At 50.0% G+C, this 20,928-nt stretch overlaps 1 protein-coding gene across 2 annotated transcripts in view; it reads left to right on the forward strand.

Annotated features, from left to right (window-relative positions):
- The window catches only part of SLC12A7 (solute carrier family 12 member 7), a 277,582-nt gene that overhangs the window by 159,215 nt on the left and 97,439 nt on the right, over positions 1-20,928 (forward strand). For both annotated transcript variants that reach the window (XM_032803704.2, XM_032803706.2), the window contains exon 6: positions 4,875-5,005. In XM_032803704.2, coding sequence (XP_032659595.1) covers positions 4,875-5,005 — 131 coding nt within the window. The remainder of the gene's footprint in view (positions 1-4,874; positions 5,006-20,928) is intronic.

A 20,928-nucleotide genomic window follows, 5' to 3' on the forward strand; every position in this document is an offset into this window, starting at 1 on the left:
GCTATAAACATAATGCTACTAACTTGATCTTGAGTGCAAATGATGCTGTAATAGGTGGGGCAACTTTGGTGTGTAGACAAATGGAGCAGGTATGTCCTTAATTCAACTGATTTAATCCAAAGTACAGTCAAATTTCTTTGGTATGTTGTTTTGTTTTACATTATGTAAGATATCTAATTTTTATTTGGTCATCTTACTTTTTAATGGCTAATAGAGATTGAACTTCCATGTCTCCATACTCCAGCTGAGGCCTCACCAGTTGCAAGTAGAGTGAAACAATTACCTTCCATGTCTTACATATGAAATTCCTGTTAATATTTCCTACAGTGATATTTGTCTTTCTTAACACCGACCCACTGTTGACTCACATTCAATTTGTGATCCCCTATAAATTCCAGATCCTTTTTTGCAGTATTACTGCCTAGCCAATTATTTCCCACTGTGTATTCATATATTTGATTTCTTCTTCCTAAACCTAGTACAGTAAAAGCTGTTTTATCGGCATGTTTGGGTAATGGAGAGTGCCAATAAATGAAAAATGCGAGTTAACTCAGAGGGAGGAAGCTTGGGTGTGGGAGACGGTGCAGGGGTGCTGGATGTGCGGGATGGTCACCTTGAGCAGCTCCCTGCAAGCAGCAACCTGTCCCGGCTGTTCCGAGGAGGAGGCGGAGCTCTCATTGACTGGGAACCGTGACCAGTAGGAGCTATGGTGGCAGTGCCTGGGGCAGAGGCAGCATGCAGAGCCTCCTGCCATGCCATTTTGACTTCTAATCTTGCCCTCCAAAGTGCTTGCAACCTCACCCAAGTTAGTGTCATCTGCAGATTTTATAAGCATGCTCTCTACTCCTTCATGAAAATGATGCACAGTACCAGACTTACGACAGACCTCACAAGACCCCATTTGAAACATCTCCCAGTTTGACAACAAACTTTTGATAACTACTCCTTCAGTTTGGTCTTTCAATCACCTTTTCACCTCCTTATAATAACTTCATTTATATTTCTGTAGTTTTCTCATGAAAATGTCATGTGGGACTGTGCCAAAATCCTTGCAAAAGTCCCAATATGGCACATCTACTGTGTCCCCCTCATACATTAGGCTGGTTACACTAACAAAGAAGGAAATTAGATTAGTTTGACAATATGAATTCTTGAAAATCCATATTGATTATTACTTATTGCTAAGGGTATGAGTCTGTCATGGAAGTCACGGGTTCTGGGACTTTCTGGGACTTCTGGGACTTCTGCAGTGGCAGGGCTGGAGCAGCTGTCAGCCTTGGGGCCACTGGAACAGTGACCCTAGGGCAAAGCAGCGGGCTCTGTGAATTTTTGTTTATTGCCCACAACCTGTCCCTGACTTTTACTAAAAACACCTGTGACTGAATCTTAACTTTACTTATCGCCTTATTGTCCTCTAGGTTTGAGCAAAATGATTGTTTAATAACTTGTTCCAATATCCTTCCAGGTATTGAAGTTAGTCTGGTCTATTATTCCACACCCATTTCTCTTTATTTATTTTCTTGTTTCAATTAGGGTTTTCATTTGTGACTTAGTAATGTCTGCAGTTCTGAAGATTATTATTTACTTGTATTAATGTAGTACCTAGGAGCCCTAGTCATGGACCAGGACCCCATTGTGATAGATGCTTTACAAACATAGAACAAAAAAGATGGTCCCTGCTCAGAAGAGCTTACAATCAAGATAAGAGACAGCTGATAGATACAGACAGTATGAGGCTACAATGCGACAGTATGCATCAGCATGATAGGCAGTGATCTCTGCATATCAACAGCCTAACAGTTGTCAAGTTTTGTAGACATCACAACAAAGGAGGGTTTTGAAAGAGACTAATGAGTTTTTCAGCTATTTGTGGGGAGAAGCATGTTGGCAGTAATTGAGATGTGAGATGGTGGGGCCCTAGACATGAGTTTTAGCTATATGTATGGAAAGGCAAGGCTGTTTCTCAGAGATGTTATGTGTGAAGAGTTGACAAGAGAGAGACATAGCATGGATATAAGGACCTACAGAGATGTCAGAGTTGAAGATGGCACCCAGGTTACAGGCCTGAGTAACAGGCAGGATGGTGGTGATGTCCACAATGGTAGAGAAAGGAGGTACAACAATATCTACTTAATTCAGGGAAGTGCAATGGCTTATGTTACACAGGTCAGACTAAGTGATCAGATTGGTCACTTTTGGCCTTATAATGTTTGAATGACTATTGCTTTAGTTAATGTTATAGATTCTCAACAATCTGTCCTTAAAACTTCAACATTATCATGGAAAGCACACACATACCAGAGTGATGCACAATCTTATAAAAACCTGGTTAGATAGTTTTAATATTAAACAGAAAACATTGTACCTTTCAAAATTCACAGGTTTTCGTTATCTTTCCTAGACAAATTAGAGGACTGGGCCAAAAGAAACCTGATGAAGTTCAACAAGGACAAGTGCAGAGTCCTGCACTTAGGACAGAAGAATCCCATTCACTGTTACAGACTAGGGACCGAATGGCTAGGCAGCAGTTCTTGCAGAAAAGGACGTAGGGGTACAGTGGACGAGAAGCTGGATATGAGTCAACAGTGTGCCCTTGTTACGAAGAAGGCTAACAGCATTTGGGCTGTGAAGTAGGAGCATTGCCAGCAGATGAAGGGATGTAATCATTCCCTCTATTCGACATTGGTGAGGCCTCATCTGGAGTATTGTGTCCAGTTTTGGGCCCCACACTACAAGAAGGATGTGGACAATTGGAAAGATCAGCGAGGCAACAAAAAGACTAGGGGACTGGAGCACATGACCTATGAGGAGAGGCTGAGGGTACTGGTTTGTTTAGTCTGCAGAAGAGAAGAGTGAGGGGGGATTTGATAAGCTGTTTTTAACTACCTGAAAAGGGGGTTCAAAGAGGATGGATCTAGACTGTTTTCAGTGGTACCTGATGAGAGAACAAGGAGTAATGGGGGAGGTTGCAGTGGGGGAAGTTAGGTTGGAATTAGGAAAACTTTTCACTAGGAGAGTGGTGAAGCAGTGCACTGTGTTACTAGGAAGTGGGGAATCTCCTTCCTAGAAGGTTTTTAAGGTCAGGCTTGACAAAGCCCTGGCTGGGATGATTTAGTTGGGAATTGGTCCTGTTTTGAGCAGGGAGTTGGACTAGATGGCCTCCTGAGGTCCCTTCCAACCCTGATATTCTATGATTCTATGTTGATCTGTCTCACATAGCTATATATTGAAGAACCAATGCCTTTCAAATTCTGATTTTTTGAAATATATCACATTTATAAATCTGCATAAAGACTGTCTTTTAAACTCATTCTTAAAGGCGAACCTTTTAAAACTTCATTACTTCTTTCATCACATGCAGTAAGAAATCTTAACACTCTTCTGATCTTAGCTATTTTTAACAAAGTTTTTGTTTGTAAATTTGCCAGTTTTTTGAATGAGCACCAAAAGTTTGAATAAGATTGGTATATACTACATTGCCCACAGGAGGGAAGTTCTTCTGCAACAGATCTTCTGAGGCTCATCAAAATGCGGGCTGTCCTCTTGCAAATTTTAGCAGGTCTATAGGAGGGGAAGGTGTACTGCAGAAGAAGGATGGGATATGGGATTAATGGAGGAAAAGCAGAGGAAGATAGTATCAGACTTGGAAACTGCAAGAACTTAAAACATTTATATCTAAAAATTGTGAATATTTAACATTTTAGCATGGATAAAAGACTTATTTTTCTTGTCCCCTTCCATACTCCTCTGTTCTCTGTAACCCTTTGTCATTGATGTCCCTTTCCTCCATTTATCAGCACTCTTTAAGGCTGTTTTGTAAAGGATCTACATGCTCTTCCTCAAGTGCTTGCTTCTGGTTACCATCAGGTATGCAGGGGATCACACCTGTCTGAACCCTGAGGCCATCTGGCTATGCTTTGTTAGACTGGGAGAGTGCCATACAATATTAGGCACCCCCACCTCAATCTAAGGACTCAGGAGTAGATCCCTAATATGTCTGACTCCTGCATAGATGTGATGATGTTGGTGGGGAAGGTGTTGGGAGAAGAACAAACAGAATTCAACCCAATACCTTAACACTGATTTCAATATGTTGAGTTAGTACCATGTTATACACACTATAAAGCATAAGAAAACAAATCTCTAGTATTATTCTTAGTATAGTAATTTTAACCTAGTATTGTCAGGTTAAAATATAATATATTTTTTTAAAATATAGATATACTTACCAGTGTTATTTATAACTTTGCGCATGTCTACACAGCAAAAATTGTGCATGGCTAACCTACTTGAGCTAGCTTGAATCTAGCTAGCATGGGTAGCAACGATAGTGGAGACAGCAAAGAGTGGGCTAGCAAGCTAATTACATACCCTGGGTCTGTGCCAGGCTTGAACTACGCACACGGAAGTCTGCATTCCTATTGTTACCCATGCTAGCGGGATTAAAACTGAAACAATATGATTAGTCTAATTTACTTTTGCCATTTATGATATTAGTGTATTTTATATTAACTTTGTTAGACAATTAAAATATAGTAGCAATTTGGTTTGTTCTTATTCCCTTTCTAATTATTTTTATTTTCTAGCTCTGATATTTGAATGGAATGATACAATGTTTTGGTTGCAAGCATTGGTTATTTCCATTTAAATTTCTTTTTTAAAAAAATCTGTTTCTTATGCAGAGCAGAAATTTGAGTTGCCAGGTCAATTAGGTTCCAAATTTTGGTTGGAATAAATAGATTTTTATCTATCTATCTATCTATCTAAATTTGGGACCTAAGTTGACTTGGCAACTCACATATATTGTCCAGGATATGATGTGCATCTCTCAGGGTCTGACTTTTTTTTTTAATTTTACTTTTTTTATTTCACAGCTGGTGGCTCTTACTATATGATTTCAAGATCTTTAGGGCCAGAGTTTGGCGGAGCAGTGGGACTCTGTTTTTACTTGGGTACAACTTTTGCAGGAGCTATGTATATTCTTGGTACCATTGAAATTTTGTTGGTAAGTATTTTATCTTTTAAGATTGACTATATTCCATCAAGTTTTGGAGCTAATAGAGCAGATATACTAACCTAAAATGCATTCCAAGTCAATATTATTTTTTAAAATGTTTTGTTGATATTTACCATTTGAGATGCTGACTTTCTTCAAAGAATCTAGCATGGAATGTGTTTTAGGAATAATTTATAATCTGAACAATAGGAATATGTCAACTTGTCACCTTGATTGATTGGTCCTTCAGCCTTCATATAGATTGCACAAATCACAGCAGGTCTTCCATTCTTCTCATATCCTGGCCTTCCTTATCCATGCATGGCCATGTCTTTTCATGATAAAATCTTCCCATCTCTTTGGAAGTCAGCCGAGTGGTCATTTCAGTTCTAATGGGTACCACTCGGTGACAGCTGCAGTCCATTGATTGTCAGTGAGCCTCGCTATATGCCCGGCCCATCACATTTTACTTGCCTGCTCACAACAATGACATCCTGCACTCCACTCTGCTGTCTGATCACTTAACTGGGGACTCGGTCATGGATTGAAATTCCCAGAATTCTTCTTTCCATCCCCCTCTCCATGACAGACAGTTGCTGCTCCTCTGTCTTTGTCAACACCCGTGTTTTGCTGCCGTACAACATTGCTGGCAGTACGGTTGAGTTGAAGAGGCTGGCACATGTTGCCTTGCTGATTTTTCCTTGGAGGACATCCTTGATAGAATTGAATGCACACTAGCCTGCTTTCTTTCTTCACAAGAGTTCACCTTCCTGATCATGGCGCATGTTAATTTCTTGGCCCAAATAGATATATTGCTTAACTTCTATTTGTTCTCCCTTAATTGTTATTTGGGCTTTTGGCCAGGTATCAGACAGCATAAATTTAGTTTTGGAGTGGTTAATTTTCAGTCCAACTTGGCTGCTTTTTGTGTTGAGTTCTCGCAACATTTTGTTTGATAGTATTTTTGGTGATCAACACAATATCATCTGCGAATCTGAGATGGTTTAACTGCTCTCTGTTGATGTTGATTCCACCTTTCCAATTCATCCACATCAATATCATTTTGAGGCAGGCTGTGAAGAGTTTGGGTGAAACCATGTCTCCTTGTTTCACACCTTTCTTAACTGAGATGCAAGAGGGAGTATCAAATAAAAGTTATATCTGTTGTGCGGTCAGAATTTGCTTCCTTTAATGGTTTGATAGTTTGTGTCGATACCCTGCTCTGCAAGAGTTTTCAACATTGCGTTGATCTCTATGTTGTTATATGCTTTTTCATAGTTGATTAAGGCAATACATAAGAGGAATTTGTATTCTCTTGAGCATTCCAATAGCCGTTTGATAGTGAAAATGTGGTCCATTGTGCTGAAGTTCCTTCGAAAGCCTGCCTGCTCTCTTGGCTACTGCTTGTCCAGACTCTGTGAGAGTCGGTTTGTTATTATTTTGGTGAACAGCTTATAGACATGTGAGAGCAAGCATATTGGATGATAATTCTTTAGACTTCATGATCGCCCTTCTTATACAGCAGAATGGTATTGAACTCCTGCCATCTAGATGGTATCTTCTACATTTCCAAGTAACGGCTAAAGCTCTGAGCAAGGGTTTCCCAGAGGTTTTGATCTCCAACTCTTATCATTTTGATTGTCAGTCCATCTTTACCTGAGGCGTGTCCTTTTTTCATTTGGTGAACTGTCTGTCAAACTTCACTGACAAGGACTGGGAGTACATGCCCAACGGTCTGTTGAAGTGTTGGTACTGGGTCATTTATCTGAGATGTGAACAGTTCAGTGCAGAAATATTTTGCAGACCGCTTCCGTCGCTATTCTGTCAATTACTGGTTTTCCATCTCTGTTCTTCAGTGCCGTTATTGTTGACCTGCACAGTATCAATTCCCTTTTGCATTTTTTGAGGCTTCTGCAATCTTCAGCTGTCTTTAAGAGACTTTCATTTTGGTACTTCTCAAAGTCCTCCTTTAGTCTTCTTCTTATCAACCTGCAGAGGAGGGAGTACTCAATTTGTCACCATCATTTTGCTTGATATTCCTCTGCTTCTCTAGTAAATTCCGCATTTCCTCCAAGATTCTTCCTTTTGCTCTTTTTGGTCTTTCTTTCTCAGCTAATTTCATGCATTGCCTCAACTTATCAGTGAAGTTTTTATAATCCTCATTGCAGATATCTATAAGTCTCCAGTCTTCCTTGGAAATGTTTACTTTCAAGATTGCCTCATCGAATATTTGTAGCCGCTGTATCTGATTATATAAAAGTGCTTCCATAAAAGAATAGAAAAAAATGTTATTAGTTCAGGTTGCTCTGCTCTACATTAATAACATTGTCTTCAAATTCTAAGAAAGCTCACATGTTACGTTGTTCCCTTTTTTGTAAAAAATCCCAAAAGAAAAACATATGTTTAAAGGAGTTGTACTTTTACCATTTGTGTATTCCTTGTTTGTGTTGTGATAAAGTTCCTCCTCTACCTTGGTGGGTCCTGCGCTTATTGGCAGATTTGCTTGCCTCACAGATTCACCCTGTGGGTCAGGAAATAGCCCAGAGACCTTCCCCTCTGGTGGAAGCCACAGTCCAGGTCAATTCCTCCTGTGTTTGATCAGGAGTTTGGAGGTTTGGGGGGAACCCAGGCCCGCCCTCCACTCCAGGTTCCAGCCCAGGGCCCTGTGGACTGCAACTGTCTAGAGTGCCTCCTGGTAAAGTTGTGTGACAGCTACAACTCCCTGGGCTACTTCCCCTGGCCTCCTCCTAACACCTTCTTTATCCTCACCACCGGACCTTCCTCCTGATGTCTGATAACGCTTGTACTTCATAGTCTTCCAGCAATATACCTACTCACTCTCAGCTTCTTGCACACCTCTTGCTCCCAGTTCCTCTCATGCACTTCCTTTTCTCTGGCTCCCTCTGGCCTGACTGGAGCGAGGCCTTTTATAGCATTAGAGGGGCCTTAATTAGAGTCGGGTGCTTAACAGCCTCACCTGACTCTTAGCAGGTTAATTGGAGTCAGGTATTCTCATTAGCCTGGAGCAGCCCCTGCTCTGATCACTCAGGGAACAGAAAACTGCTTATCCAGTGGCCAGTATCTCTCCTTTCTACTGCTCTGCCACAGAGGAAGGAGGGAGAGGGCTGCTGCTGCTGCTGCTGTTCCTGCTGGGCACTGGGTCCTCACTGCTGCTGCTGCTGTTACTGCTCCAGCTGCTCCCCTGGCTGGGCTAGACACCATCACCCACCCCCTTTCTCTGCTGTCTGCTTGCTGGCTGGCTAGTAGATCCCCTGCCTCGGTTGCTGCTGTTACTCCACGTACAGCCCCTTGAGTGGGGGGCTACTGGCCTGCTCCCCAGAGGAGGGAATCAGGGAACCCAGCTCCAGCCCTTGTTACTGAGGATGCCAGCACCACCATCTTCTGAGCAGGTTCCCTCCTGCCTGGCCACCAGACCATCACCTGGAGCTGCTGTGTTTGCTACTGGGGAGTTGTTGGAGCCCCGAGGAGGAGGAGGAGGAGAAGGAGAAGACCGCCTGCTGCTGGAGGACCACGTAGAGACTCTGAAGATCGCTGTGGAGGGGGCACTTAAGGACTGAGTATTTTTCAGACTGTGCTCTTGTGGTGGGGGTTTGGACTGTGTTTGTGAGGACACCAGGGATGTGACATACAACCTACCCCTGGTCCATCCATGTCCCCCTTCGCCCCCACCACCATTGTTGCCCTTTCCACCACATCTACCTCGACCTCCTGCCTCTGGGACTGAGCTGGTCACCTGGCTTGCCACACCCCTTTCTATCATTTGGGCCTGCAGCAGTAGCCAGCTACAATTGACTTTTTGTACAAGTGCTCGTGGGTGCACATCCTCCCCACTTTGGGCTGACCATCTCTCCTTTGCCACATTTGTCTGCTCCGCCCGTTTCCATCTGCAGCCCTGATTGTCCTACTCCGGCCCTGAAGCTAGCCCCTTGGTCCCTCTGCCCCATTCCCAGCTCGACATTTTCCCCCCCTACCCCATGGTCTCCCCAGCCCCGATGAGCCCCTCCCCTCGTGCGCCCATGCCCCCTCACACGCGCTTGTGCCCCTCCCCTGTTTGAGTTTACCTTTGTTCACTGCACTCCCTTATACTGTTATCATCCCTGATCCCCTAGTGCAGCTAGAGGAGCCAGAATTCCCCTCTGAGTCGGTGACTGACACTCTCCCCCCCGAAGTCCTTGATAGCTTCCCACACCCATTTAGCCCTCCCCTTCTGGCGCCCTCCTCCCCTGCCTGCAGCCTAGCGGGGAGGGGTGGTTGCCTCCTCTCCCTCCCCTTCCCTCGCTGTTTGTCCCCCTCCCTGCACTCATTATGGTGGGGGACACGGCGGGGGAGACTCCTCACAATGCTCCCACTGCCCTTCCTCCATCTGCTCCTGCGTCCATTCCCCAAGCCTCTGCGTCGACCGCTGCTGCCAGTCCACCTGCTACTGCCTCTGCTGGGGTGCCAGCAGTGGCAAGTACCGGGGAGACCTCTGCTGCTGCCACATCCCTCGCCCCTTCCGATTCAGGGGGAGTCCCCCCAGCCGGTGGGAAAAGGTCAGGAGAGAAAGAAGGGTAAGGACCCTGCTAAAAAAACCAGACCCTCTATGGCAGGGGCTACCTCCGCTGCCGCGGCCCCGCTACCGGCCATGGCATCCCTCCCTGCTGCTCCCTCCACCAGCTCTGCGGGTGCCCCTCCCTCAGCCCCCAGGGCATATGCCTAGGTGTCGGCGGCCCCCCCGCCTGCCGCTGCTCCTCCCACCACCGCTTCCGCTACCATCTATAGTGGCCGGGTCTCCTTCCCCACCTTGACCAGGAAGCACGGCGTCCTTTGCCTCCTGGTGCCCGCCTCGCCCCACGTGGAGACCTACGTGCGGGCGTTGGCAAGGGTGGCGGGGCCCACGGCCATTGTGGCATTCTCCAAAATGTACGGGAGGGTAGTCTTCTTCCTGGCATTGGAGGCTGCCACCCAGGAGGCAGTAGAGACAGGCCTGGCGGTGGGGGGCGTGTTTGTCCCCCTGGAGCCGTTGGAAGACCTGGGGGTCCGCTTGATCCTGACCTCCGTCCCTCCCTTTCTGCCCAATGCCGCCCTGCTGCCTGTCCTTTCTGCCTGGGGCGGCCTATCTCCGTCATCAGCCCTCTCCCGTTGGGCTGCAAGGACCCCACCCTCCGTCACGTCCTCTCATTCCGCTGGCAAGTGCAGCTTTGACTGCTGCCGGTGGTGCATGATGGAGAGACGCTCGAGGGGTCCTTCTTGGTCCCCTACCAGGGAGCCCGCTACCGGGTGCATTATTCTACGGGGGAGGCCCAGTGCTACCTGTGCCAGGCGATGGGGCACGTCCGGAGGGACTTTCCCTTGGCCTGGCACGGAAGAGCATCCGGGACCCCCGAGCCCTGGCAAGGTACCGGCCCGGTCATCACCGACGCCTCTGGCTGCCCGGTGCCCAGAACTGCCCCTCCTCCTTCCTGGTCCACCACTGCTCCCGCTCGAGCCCAAGGGGTTCTCCTCCCAGCGCGCCCAGATAAGCGGGAGAGCCCCGCCTCCACTGTCTGTGATCTGGTGGGGCCTCTGGAGGAGGGTGTGGCGGAGATACTGCCAGGCGTGGGAGAGAGCCCACCCCAGGGAGACTCCTCCCTCTTACATGCTGCCCCACCGTTGCCTCCCCGAGTCCCTGAGCCATCACCCTTGCCCCCCAACCTGACCCCTGTTAGTCAGTCCCTGGATGATGCCATGGAGGGCTGGTCCTTAGTGCAGGGGAAACGGGGCAAGCGGAAGGCTCGGGCCACTTTCTGTCCTTCAGATTTGGAGACCCCCCTGAAAAGCAGGAAGGGGGGCACCGATGCCAAGCCTTCTGCTTTGTCTCCTGACAACTCCCATTCGTTGGTGCTGGCTGGGGACAACATGGCAGCACTGGAAGGTAACATTGCCCCTCCTCTGGAGTCCCTTCCTATGGAAGCCCCCGATGGAGCCCCTCTCGCCTCCCTACCATCCGAAGTCCCTGCAACCACCGAGGCGAGCGTCGCCTCGGGTGCTGGCAGGGAGAACTCTGGGGTGGTGGAGAAGGATCTCCTCTCCATGTATGAGGAAGTCGAGGCCCTGGGTCTGACCCTGGTCACCCAGAGGGAGGATGACCCTCTGCCAGTGGTCCTCGATCTGAGTGACGTCACCCCGGTTCCCCTTTCCCTGGGGACCCTTCCCCAGCCGTTGCTTCTGCTCCTGCCTCTGAGGGTCCCCTGGAGTCTTCCATCTGCCCGACCGCAGGTGGCACCCCGCTGACGGCCACCGAGCTTATTGAGGCAACGGCCGGTGCCACGCTGCAGGGACCTGATTCCCCTGGGGTGTCCCTCTTAGGTGTGGGGCAACCGACCTCCTTCCGAGGCGGGGACCCCACTGACGACCATCCATCTCCAGATGCCGTGGCTGCCACACCAGCTGTAGTGGCTGAGCCCGGCATGGTTGAAGGTCGCCTTCCCGTTCCCCAGATTCCTGAGCCAGACGAAGAGGGGGCCGCTGGAAGGCGGCCCAACTACTGGGGCTTGGGATCCTGCTTCTGCCACCCTCCCCGATTCTGTTCCTGATCCCTGCCCTGCCCCTACTCCTGACCCTTGCCCTGTCCCAGATGCCAGCCCCATCCTTATTCCTTCTACCTCCCGTGATGCCATTGCCGCCCCTGGGGCTGACTCCTTCCCAAAGGATACCCCCCAGGGAGCTGCCTTTGTATTTCCCTGTCCCGACCCACCAGGGGCTGCTGTTTTCCCTCTGCCGCCCCCTGTTGAACCAGGGAGCGGGGTAGGCCGTGTGGCGTCAGCCCATCGGACACACGTCGGGGGTCTGCCCCCTGCCTACCCACCTCGGTGGGCCACGGGGCTGTGACGAGGGCCCCACTGGGGGACAGTTGTAGATACGCTGAAAGAAGAGCTGCGGGAGTTCCTTGAGGACGTCCATGGCTCTCGGAACAAGGTCCAGCTTGCACTTTAGCGGTGAGGGGATTTCCATCAGATCCTCCGGGCCGCGAAGGCCCTCATGGGGGAGGGTAAGAGGACCGAAAAGCAGGTTACCGCGGCCTACCAGCGGGTCTGCCTCTTCCGTGACTCTTTACTCACCTACGGGGTAGGTCATGGATTGCTGCGCGGCCCGACGCCCCCAGCCCTCCTCATGGCTCCAATCATCTTTGCAACATTAAACACCCGGGCTGTAGGATGGGTCTCCATAGGAGCCAGGTGCTCTCCTTCCTTCAGGAGCGAGGGTACTCTGTGGTTTTCCTGCAGGAGACCCATACGGATCCAGCCACTGAAGCTAGCTGGTGGCTGGAGTCGGGGACAGTCTACGTTAGCCACCTCACAATTCGCACGGCTGGAGTGGTGACCCTGTTCTCCCCTGACCTACAGCCCAGAGAGCTGGGAGTCGCCAAGGCTGTCCCCGGCCACCTGCTGCACCTCTGGGTCTGCATGGAGGGGCTTGTGGTCAATCTCGTCAATGTTTACGGCCCGACATCGGGCTCGGAGAGGTTGCGTTTTTATCAGCAGGCGTCCGCCTTCCTTGGCTCCTTGGATCCTCATGAGTGCCTGGTCCTGGGTGAGGACTTTAACATCACCCTCAAGGAACGAGACCGCTCGGGGACTGAGCAGTCCCAGGCCGCTGTGGACGTCCTCCGAGAGCTCGTTGAACAACACTCCCTTTTGGATGTCTGGCATGACCACCACCCGGACGACGTCTCAACATTCACTTTCAAATGGGTGGAGGCCCATCGGTCGCACCACACCCGGCTGGACCGCATTTACCTGTCATGTCTCCACCTTTCACGGGCCTACTCCTCCAGCATTCAGCCAGCCCCTTTTTCGGATCACCACCTTGCCACCGTGACGGCCTCTCTCTGTGTGAAGAGGCCGGGGCCGGCCTATTGGCACTTTAATAATAGTTTGCTGGAGGATGCAAGCTTCGTAGTGTCCTTCTGGGAGTTTTGGATGGCCTGGCAGGGGCAGAGACGCGCCTTTCCCTCGGCGCGGTGGTGGTGGGACCTGGAGAAGGTGCGCGTCCAGCTCTTCTGCCACGACTACACCCGGGGTGCCAGCCAACGGAGGGATGCGGTGATAGAGCAGTTGGAATGGGAGGTCTTAGAGCTGGAGAGGTGTCTGGCCGCCAGCCCCGAGAATCCATCCCTCTGTGGAGTGTGCCGGGAGAAGCGGGAGGAGCTCTGGGTCCTCGAGGACCATCAAGTCCAGGGCACCTTTGTTCTATCCCACATCCGCCTCCTTCGGGAGATGGGTCGTGGCTCCTGCTTCTTCTATGCCCTGGAGACAAAGAGGGGGGGCAAGAAGCATGTCATCTTCCTCCTGTCTGACGATGGCACCCCCCTCATGGATCCAGTGGAGATGTGCGAGAGGACCAGGACCTTTTATGCACGCCTTTCCCGGATCTGACCGATCCTACCGCTTACAGAGTGCTCTGGGATGGACTCCCGATGGTCAGCACAGGCGACCAGGACTGGCTAGAGCTGCCTCTCACTCTGGCCGAGTTCTCGAAAGCCCTCTGTCACATGCCCACCAGTAAATCTCCGGGCATGAACAGGCTGACGGTGGAGTTCTACCACGTGTTCTGGGACGTCCTTGGCCCAGATCTAGTCACTATCTGGGCCAAGTCTTGACAGGGCGGGGTCTTCCCTCTTTCGTGCAGGCGAGCTGTGCTTGCCTTATTGCCAAAGAAGGGGGACCTCTGCAACTTACGGAATTGGCATCCCGTCTTGCTCCTCAGTACGGACTATAAAATCATGGTGAAGTCCATCTCGATGCGGCTAGGGTCCGTGCTGGCGGACATGATCCACTCAGATCAGACCTACATCGTCCTGGGCCGCACAATATTTGATAACCTGTATCTGGTCCGGGACCTCCTGGAACTAGCGTGTAGGGATGGTCTGTCATTCGCCCTCTTGTCCCTGGATCAGGAGAAGGCGTTCGACAGGATGGACCACGGGTATCTCCTGAGCACTTTGCGAGCATTTGGCTTTGGACCCCAGTTTGTGGGTTTTCTCCAGGTGCTGTACGCTTCTGCGGAGTGTCTGGTCAGGCTCAACTGGACCCTGACCGAGCCGGTCAGCTTCGAGCGAGGAGCGCGGCAGGGGTGTCCCCTCTCGGGTCAGCGGTATGTTCTGGCGATCGAGCCTTTCCTCTGCCTCCTCCATTGGAGGCTGACAGGATTGGTGCTTTGAGAGCCGGAGCTGCGACTGGTCCTGTCTGCATATGCCGACAATGTGCTCCTCGTGGTCCAGGATCTGGGCAACTTGGCGTGGGTGGAGGCTTGTCAGGCCATCTACTTGGCAGCCTCCTCCGCCCGGGTCAACTGGGTCAAAAGCTCTGGCCTGGTGGTCGGGGATGGGTGGCAGGCGAGATCCCTCCTACCCGCGCTTCAGGCCATCCGGTAGAGCGCGGGTCTGCTGCTCTATCTCGGCGTTTACCTTTCTACCATGCATCCGTCTCCGCCGGAGAACTGGCACGGATTAGAAGGGAGGGTGATGGAGCGGCTCCAGAAATGGACGGGACTACTCCAGTGCTTCTCCCTCCGAGGGAGGGCACTGGTGCTGTCAGCTAGTCCTGTCCATGCTCTGGTACCGGCTCAAAACCCTGGTCCTGGCCCTGGGTTTCCTGGCCAAACTCTGGACGTTGATTCTGGAGTTCTTTTGGCCAGGACTGCACTGGGTCTCTGCGGGGGTGCTCCACCTGCCCCTGGAGTGCCTACACACTTGAGTCCATGTCTTCCGCCTCCAGGACCTGCAGATACTCCTGTATGGTGCAGGTAGTCTGGCGTGGAGTGTACTGGCGCACGCCTTCCTCCGCCGCTTCCGAGGGCTCTGATACGACTGGCAGCTCCTTTATCTCCATCTGAGAGATCTTCCGCGAGACCTCTCCAGGCTGCCGGTCTTCTACTGAGACCTCCTCCAGACTTGGAAGCTGTTTTTAATGACCAGGTCCTTGGTGGCCACCGTGGGGGTTGATCTCCTCGCGGAGTCCTTGCTACACAACCTGCAGCTTCGTGTGCAGGTGGCGGAGTCCCCCGGGGTGCACCAGAGGCTGATCTTGGCAGAAGTCACCAGGGTCGGAGACCTCCTGGGTTACGACCGGGGAGATTGTTTGGATCCCGTGACGCTCGCTTGGCGCATGGGGCCCTTCAGACCTCGCACTCCCCAGTCCGTACTTCAGGAGGTGAAGGCCGCTTTACCGCCCACTGCTCAGGCCTACCTCAACCAGGTCCTGCGAGAGGGCACGCCCTGCCCACCCTCCACCTCACACCCCGTGGACCTTTTCATTGGGCCCCTGCCCCGTGGACCCAATTGGCTCCCCCACCCTTTCACTGCGAGCTGGCTGCACTACCTGCAGCCGGTTCTGTTCCAAACCGCGCCAAGGAAACATCTGTACACACTCGTGCTCCACACTCTTCATTTCCTCACCCTCGCGTCCCGCCCCGACACAAAGTAGTGGGACCTTCTGCCGCCTCTCGAGGGTGAGATGCCCCGGTGGGCTAGCTTGTACTCCACCCTGATTCCAAAGCCCACCGAGGATATCAGTTGGCAGCTCCTTCTTGGGGCTGTGAGCACGGCGTGTACTTGGCGCGGTTTACCCCTCTCTCAAACACCTGCCCCTTTTGTGACATGAAGGAAACCTGGTGCACATTTATCTAGAGTGTGCCAGGTTGCAGCCCCTTTTCCAGCTCCTCTTAAATCTCTTCTTACATTTTTGGTTGCACTTTTCCCCTCACCTGTTCATCTATGCATTCCCCATCCGTGGCCCCACAAAGTCGTGGGATCTCCTTGTCAACCTCCGCTTAGCCCTGGCCAAACTAGACATCTACAACACCAGGGAGAGGAGGTTGGCCGATGGGATTTCCTGTGACTGTGGGGCCTATTTCCATTCCTCAGTCCGTTCACGCATCCGGGCAGAGTTCCTCTGGGCAGCATCCACTGGCTCCCTTGATGCCTTTTGAGGCGCGGTAGGCGCTGTCTGGGATTCTCTGCTCGGTGTCCCCATCAGATTCCCTTCATTTAGCCCTATGACTCCCGATCCTGTTTTTTTCATTAGTTGTCTCCTGTATTTATTTGGTATCACAGACCTGTGGATCCTCCCCTTAGGCTGGGGGGAGGTCCTTTAGCAGTGGGCAGGCTTTGCCCACCCACTTCCTGGATACCAACAGGACTACTCTGCTGTTCCCAACTGGCCTGTGTCTATCACAGTATGTATGTCAGTTAAGACTATGTGATAGTTTATGAAGCCATGGATGTTAACAATGTGTTGTGGAAAGAGGATAGTAATAGATAAGAGTTGCTAAGTTCTATTTTGGTGTAGGTTATGAAACAGTGTTTGAAGAAAATGTTATAAAAGTAGCACAGAGTAACCTTAACTAATGTTAAACTATGTTCTTTTTCTGAAAAGTACTTTAGTTTTTAAAAGAAATTGTGTAAATTGTAGATGAAAAATAAATAGTTAAAAATGGTAATAATATAGAAAATATGGTGACAGCAGTGATTGTTGGAGAAATGTTGACTTTAGATGAAATGTGGTCATTGGAACTTGACAAATCTGCTGTTGTGTAAAAGACACAGGAAGCTATCTATCAAGGAAAGTGGTCCTCAGTTAATGCAGTTTTTTAGAATTGACAATGCTAACTCAGTGTTGACAGAGTAGATAGGAACACTGGAATTTGACAAATTTACTGCCTTGTAAATACATGAATGTCTGGCTAGAAAGCAATATCATCACATATCATTAATGCAGAAATTTCAAATTTGGCAACATTTACTAATATCATTACACTATTAACAATATTTTCTGTTTACTAAAGTTTCACTTTAAGCTATGACTATTTTTATGTCAATGAATCGAATACTCTAAATCAGGGGTAGATAACCTATGGCACGCGTGCTGGGAGCTGATTTCCAGTGGCACTCACTCTGCCCAGGTCTGCGGGGCTCTGCATTTTAATTTAATTTTAAATGAAGCTTCTTAAACATTTAAAAAACTTTATTTACTTTACATACAACAATAGTTTAGTTATAGATTATAGACATAGAAAGAGACCTTCTAAAAACATTAAAATGTATTACTGGCACGTGAAACCTTAAATTAGAGTGAATAAATGAAAACTCGGCACAGCACATCTGAACGGTTGCCGACCCCTGCTCTAAATCCTAAAAAGAAACTGGCAATTGGTGAGTCCCTAGGGGTTTCTAAGTTTTGTTCTCTTTGAAATTATACTGGTGTACTTGATAGTATTTTAATCAATTGTATCTTCTCTTTTTTTTTTCAAATGAAATTTTAACAAATAATTACAAATTCCCAAATAAACATAAAATATTTTAAAAATCTATATGATTGTTACACACATGTACACACAAACTTTATGTATGTAGTAGGCCCGTCAATTAATTGCAGTTAACACATGTGATTAACTCAAAACAAATTAACATGCTATTTTCTTGACAAGTGTTAATCACACACCTCTGTAGACTGGACAGGGAGGAAGGCAAGAACTGCGGCAATTTGGGATAGCTGAATAAATACCTTCCTGGGGTGAGAGAGGAGCCCAGCACCCTGCCACCTGTTGGACAGGACCGGGCTTAGGCATGAGCGAGGGGAGCCACTACCCAGGGCGCCTGTTTAGGGCAGGAGTGCCCCTCCTCCTGCTGCCATGCTCCACTGCTTCTCCCACCACTTGCCCCTCCATATCCATGGAGCTACTCCAGGCCAAGCTGCTCCCCTCCTGTCTACTGTGCACAGCAAGGGCAGGGGGAGATGCAGGGGGGCTGATGTCAAGGTGTCCCCTTCCCCTGCCTATATACCTGGTCGCCGCTGAGCTGGGGTCGGGGAACAGGGAGAGCCTCTCTCTCTCTCTCTCTCTCTTCCCCCCAACACACACACAGGCAGTCTTTCCTCAATACACACACATAGTATTGAAAAATACTATTTATTTTTAATTTTTTTACAATGCAAATATTTGTAATAAAAAATAATGTGAAGTGAGCATTGTGCACTTTGTGTTCTGTGTTATAGTTGAAATCAATATATTTGAAAATGTAGAAAACATCTAAAATTATTTAAATAAATGGTATTGTTTATTGTTTAACCATGCGATTAAAACTGTGATTAATCACAACTATACTTTTAATCGTGTGATTAATCAAATTGCTTTTTAATAATTTGACAGCCCTGGTATGTAGATATTGAAAGATATATAATCCATCACAAAAATACTAGAGACCATTAATTTTGCACAGTGAATCAAGAAAATCCCAAGTTAGCTTTTCATTTGTAAGTGCATGCATTATTATATGATGTGACAAAGTTCCTCCTTTAACTTGATGGGTCCTGCTCTTATTGGCGGATTTGCTCACCTCAGTGATCTTCCCCTCTGGTGGAACCCACAGTCTGGGTCAACTCCTTCTGTGTCTGATCAGGAGTTACGAGGTTTGGGGGGAACCCGGGCCTGCCCTCTGCTCCGGGTTCCAGCCCAGGGCCCTGTGGATTGCAGCTGTCTATAGTGCCTCCTGTAACAGCTGCATGACAGCTACAACTCCCTGGGCTACTTCCCCATGGCCTCCTCCAAACACCTTCTTTATCCTCACCACAGGACCTTCCTCCTAATGGGCATTGTCCGGGGTTCTCTGCGCGTTCCCCAACCTCCCCGGCTCCCTAGTTTAGCCCTAATACCTCACTAAATGGTATTGTTTATGATTGTTAACATGCGGATTAAAACTGTGATTAAATCACACACTTTCCTTTTAATCGTGTGATTAATCAAATTTGCTTTTTTAATTAATTTGACAGCGCTGGTATGTAGATATTGAAAGATTTATTAAACATCACACAAAATTACTAGAGACCATTAATTTTTGCACAGTGCATCAAGAAAATCCCAAGTTAGCTTTTCATTAAGTAAGTGCATGCAATTTTTATAGATGTGACAAGTTCCTCCTTTAACTTGATGGGTCCGGCTCTTATGGCGGATTGCTGCTCACCTCAGTGATCTTCCCCTCTGGTGGAACCCACAGTCTGGGTCAACTCCTCCTGTGTCTGATCAGGAGTTGCGAGTTTGGGGGAAAACCCGGGCCTGCCCTCTACTCCGGGTTCCAGCCCAGGGCCCTGTGGATTGCAGCTGTCTATAGTGCCTCCTGTAACAGCTGCATGACAGCTACAACTCCCTGGGCTACTTCCCCATGGCCTCCTCCAAACACCTTCTTTATCCTCACCACAGGACCTTCCTGGTGTTCTTCGATTAATGCTGATTGTCTGATAATTCTCATCCTCCAGTAGCGCCCTCTTGGTCCCAGCACCTCACTGCGCTTCCTCTCTCTGGCTCCTCCCGCTGACTGGAGTGAGCTCCTTTCTTTAAACCCAGGTGCCCTGATTAGCCTGCCTTGTTATTTGGCTGCAGGTGTTCTAATCAATGTATGCTATCTTCCACTGCCTTCTAGAAGATCTTTTGGCCCAGGTGCCTGATTAACCTGGAGCAATGCATTTGGTTCGTATGGTACTAGGATTTGTTAGCTGGGGCTAACATACCTGTGAGGGAACAGAACCCTGATCCTCCTGGGCCAGGCGTAGCTCCTCTCCCTTCAACCGCTCTGCTGTGGAGGAACGAGGGAGAGGGCTGCTGCTGCTGCTGCTGCTGTTCCTTGCTGGCGCTGGGCCCTCGCGATGCTGCTGCCTGCTTGTGCTGTTTCTGCTTTGCTGTTCCTGCTTCTGCTGCTCCCTAGGCTGGGTTAGACGCCACACCCACCCCCTCCCTGCTATCAGCTTGGCTGGCTGGCTAGTAGATTTCCCCCCCCCCTCGGTTCTCTTTTATTCCACTAAGCCCTTGGGGGGCGGGGGGGGCTGCTTCCCAGGGAGGGGGAGAGTGGGGACCCCAGCTCTTGTTGCTGAGGACACCTCTGAGCGGGGTCCCCTCTGCCTGGACACCAGACCACACACCTTGAGCTGTGGGTGGCTGGGCAGTTGCTGGCGAGCTGTTGGAGCCCGGAGGAGGTGAAGGAGGAGGAGGAGACGCCCGCTGTTGGAGACCACGTGAAGGCCACTGTGAGGGGGTATTTCGACTGAGTCCTTTTTCAACCTGTGCTCTTTGTGGGGGTTTGGACTGAGTTCTGCTGGGACACCGGGGGTGGCGGGGAGCCTGCCCCCGGTCCATCTGGTTCCCTTCGCCCCACCACCATCGTGCCCCCTCCACCACCCCTGCTGGCTGTTTCCTTCGCCTTTGACTCCTGCCTCTGGGACTGAGCTGCTCGCCTGATCACCACGCCCACTGCCATCATTTGGGCCTCGCCAGCAGCAGCAGCCTATAATTAATTGACTTTCGCACAGTGTGCCTGTGGGCGCACCACCTTCCCCCTCCCCTGAACTGGCCCCTTTCCTTTTTGTTGCCCCACCTATTTCCCTCTGTGGCCCTGCTAGTTTGCCCCAGCCCTGCAGCTATCCCCGTGGTCCCTCTGCCCATTTCCCGCTAGCCCTTTCCCCCCACCCTGTGGTCCCCCTGCCCGATTGGGTCCTCCCCTCTGTGCGGCCCAACGCCCCCCCACCGCTTGTTCCCTTCCCCATTTGAGTTTACCCTTGTTCAGCTGCACCCCCGCCCATCTGCCCATTTCCCCCTGAGTTCCCCCGTGCAACTGGAGGGCCGCGAACTCCCTCTGCGTCGTGCGCTGTCACCTTTCACCCTTAGTCGTTGGTTTACTCCCGCGCCCCTTTACCTCCCTTTCTGGTCGCCTCGCTCCCCTGCCTGCTCCAGCCTAGGCGGGGAGTGTGTGGTCGCCTCCTCTCCTTCCCCTCCCCTCGCTGTTTGTCCCCCTTCCCCGTCGTTCTCGTTGAGCGGGACGCGGCGGGGACCCCACGCGATGCTCCCACTTGCCAACCTCCTTCCACCTGCCCCCATGTCCACCTGCCCTAGTCTCCACCTCAACC

The sequence above is a fragment of the Chelonoidis abingdonii genome, chromosome 2, assembly GCF_003597395.2.
Source record: "Chelonoidis abingdonii isolate Lonesome George chromosome 2, CheloAbing_2.0, whole genome shotgun sequence".
NCBI classification, from domain to species: Eukaryota; Metazoa; Chordata; order Testudines; family Testudinidae; genus Chelonoidis; species Chelonoidis abingdonii.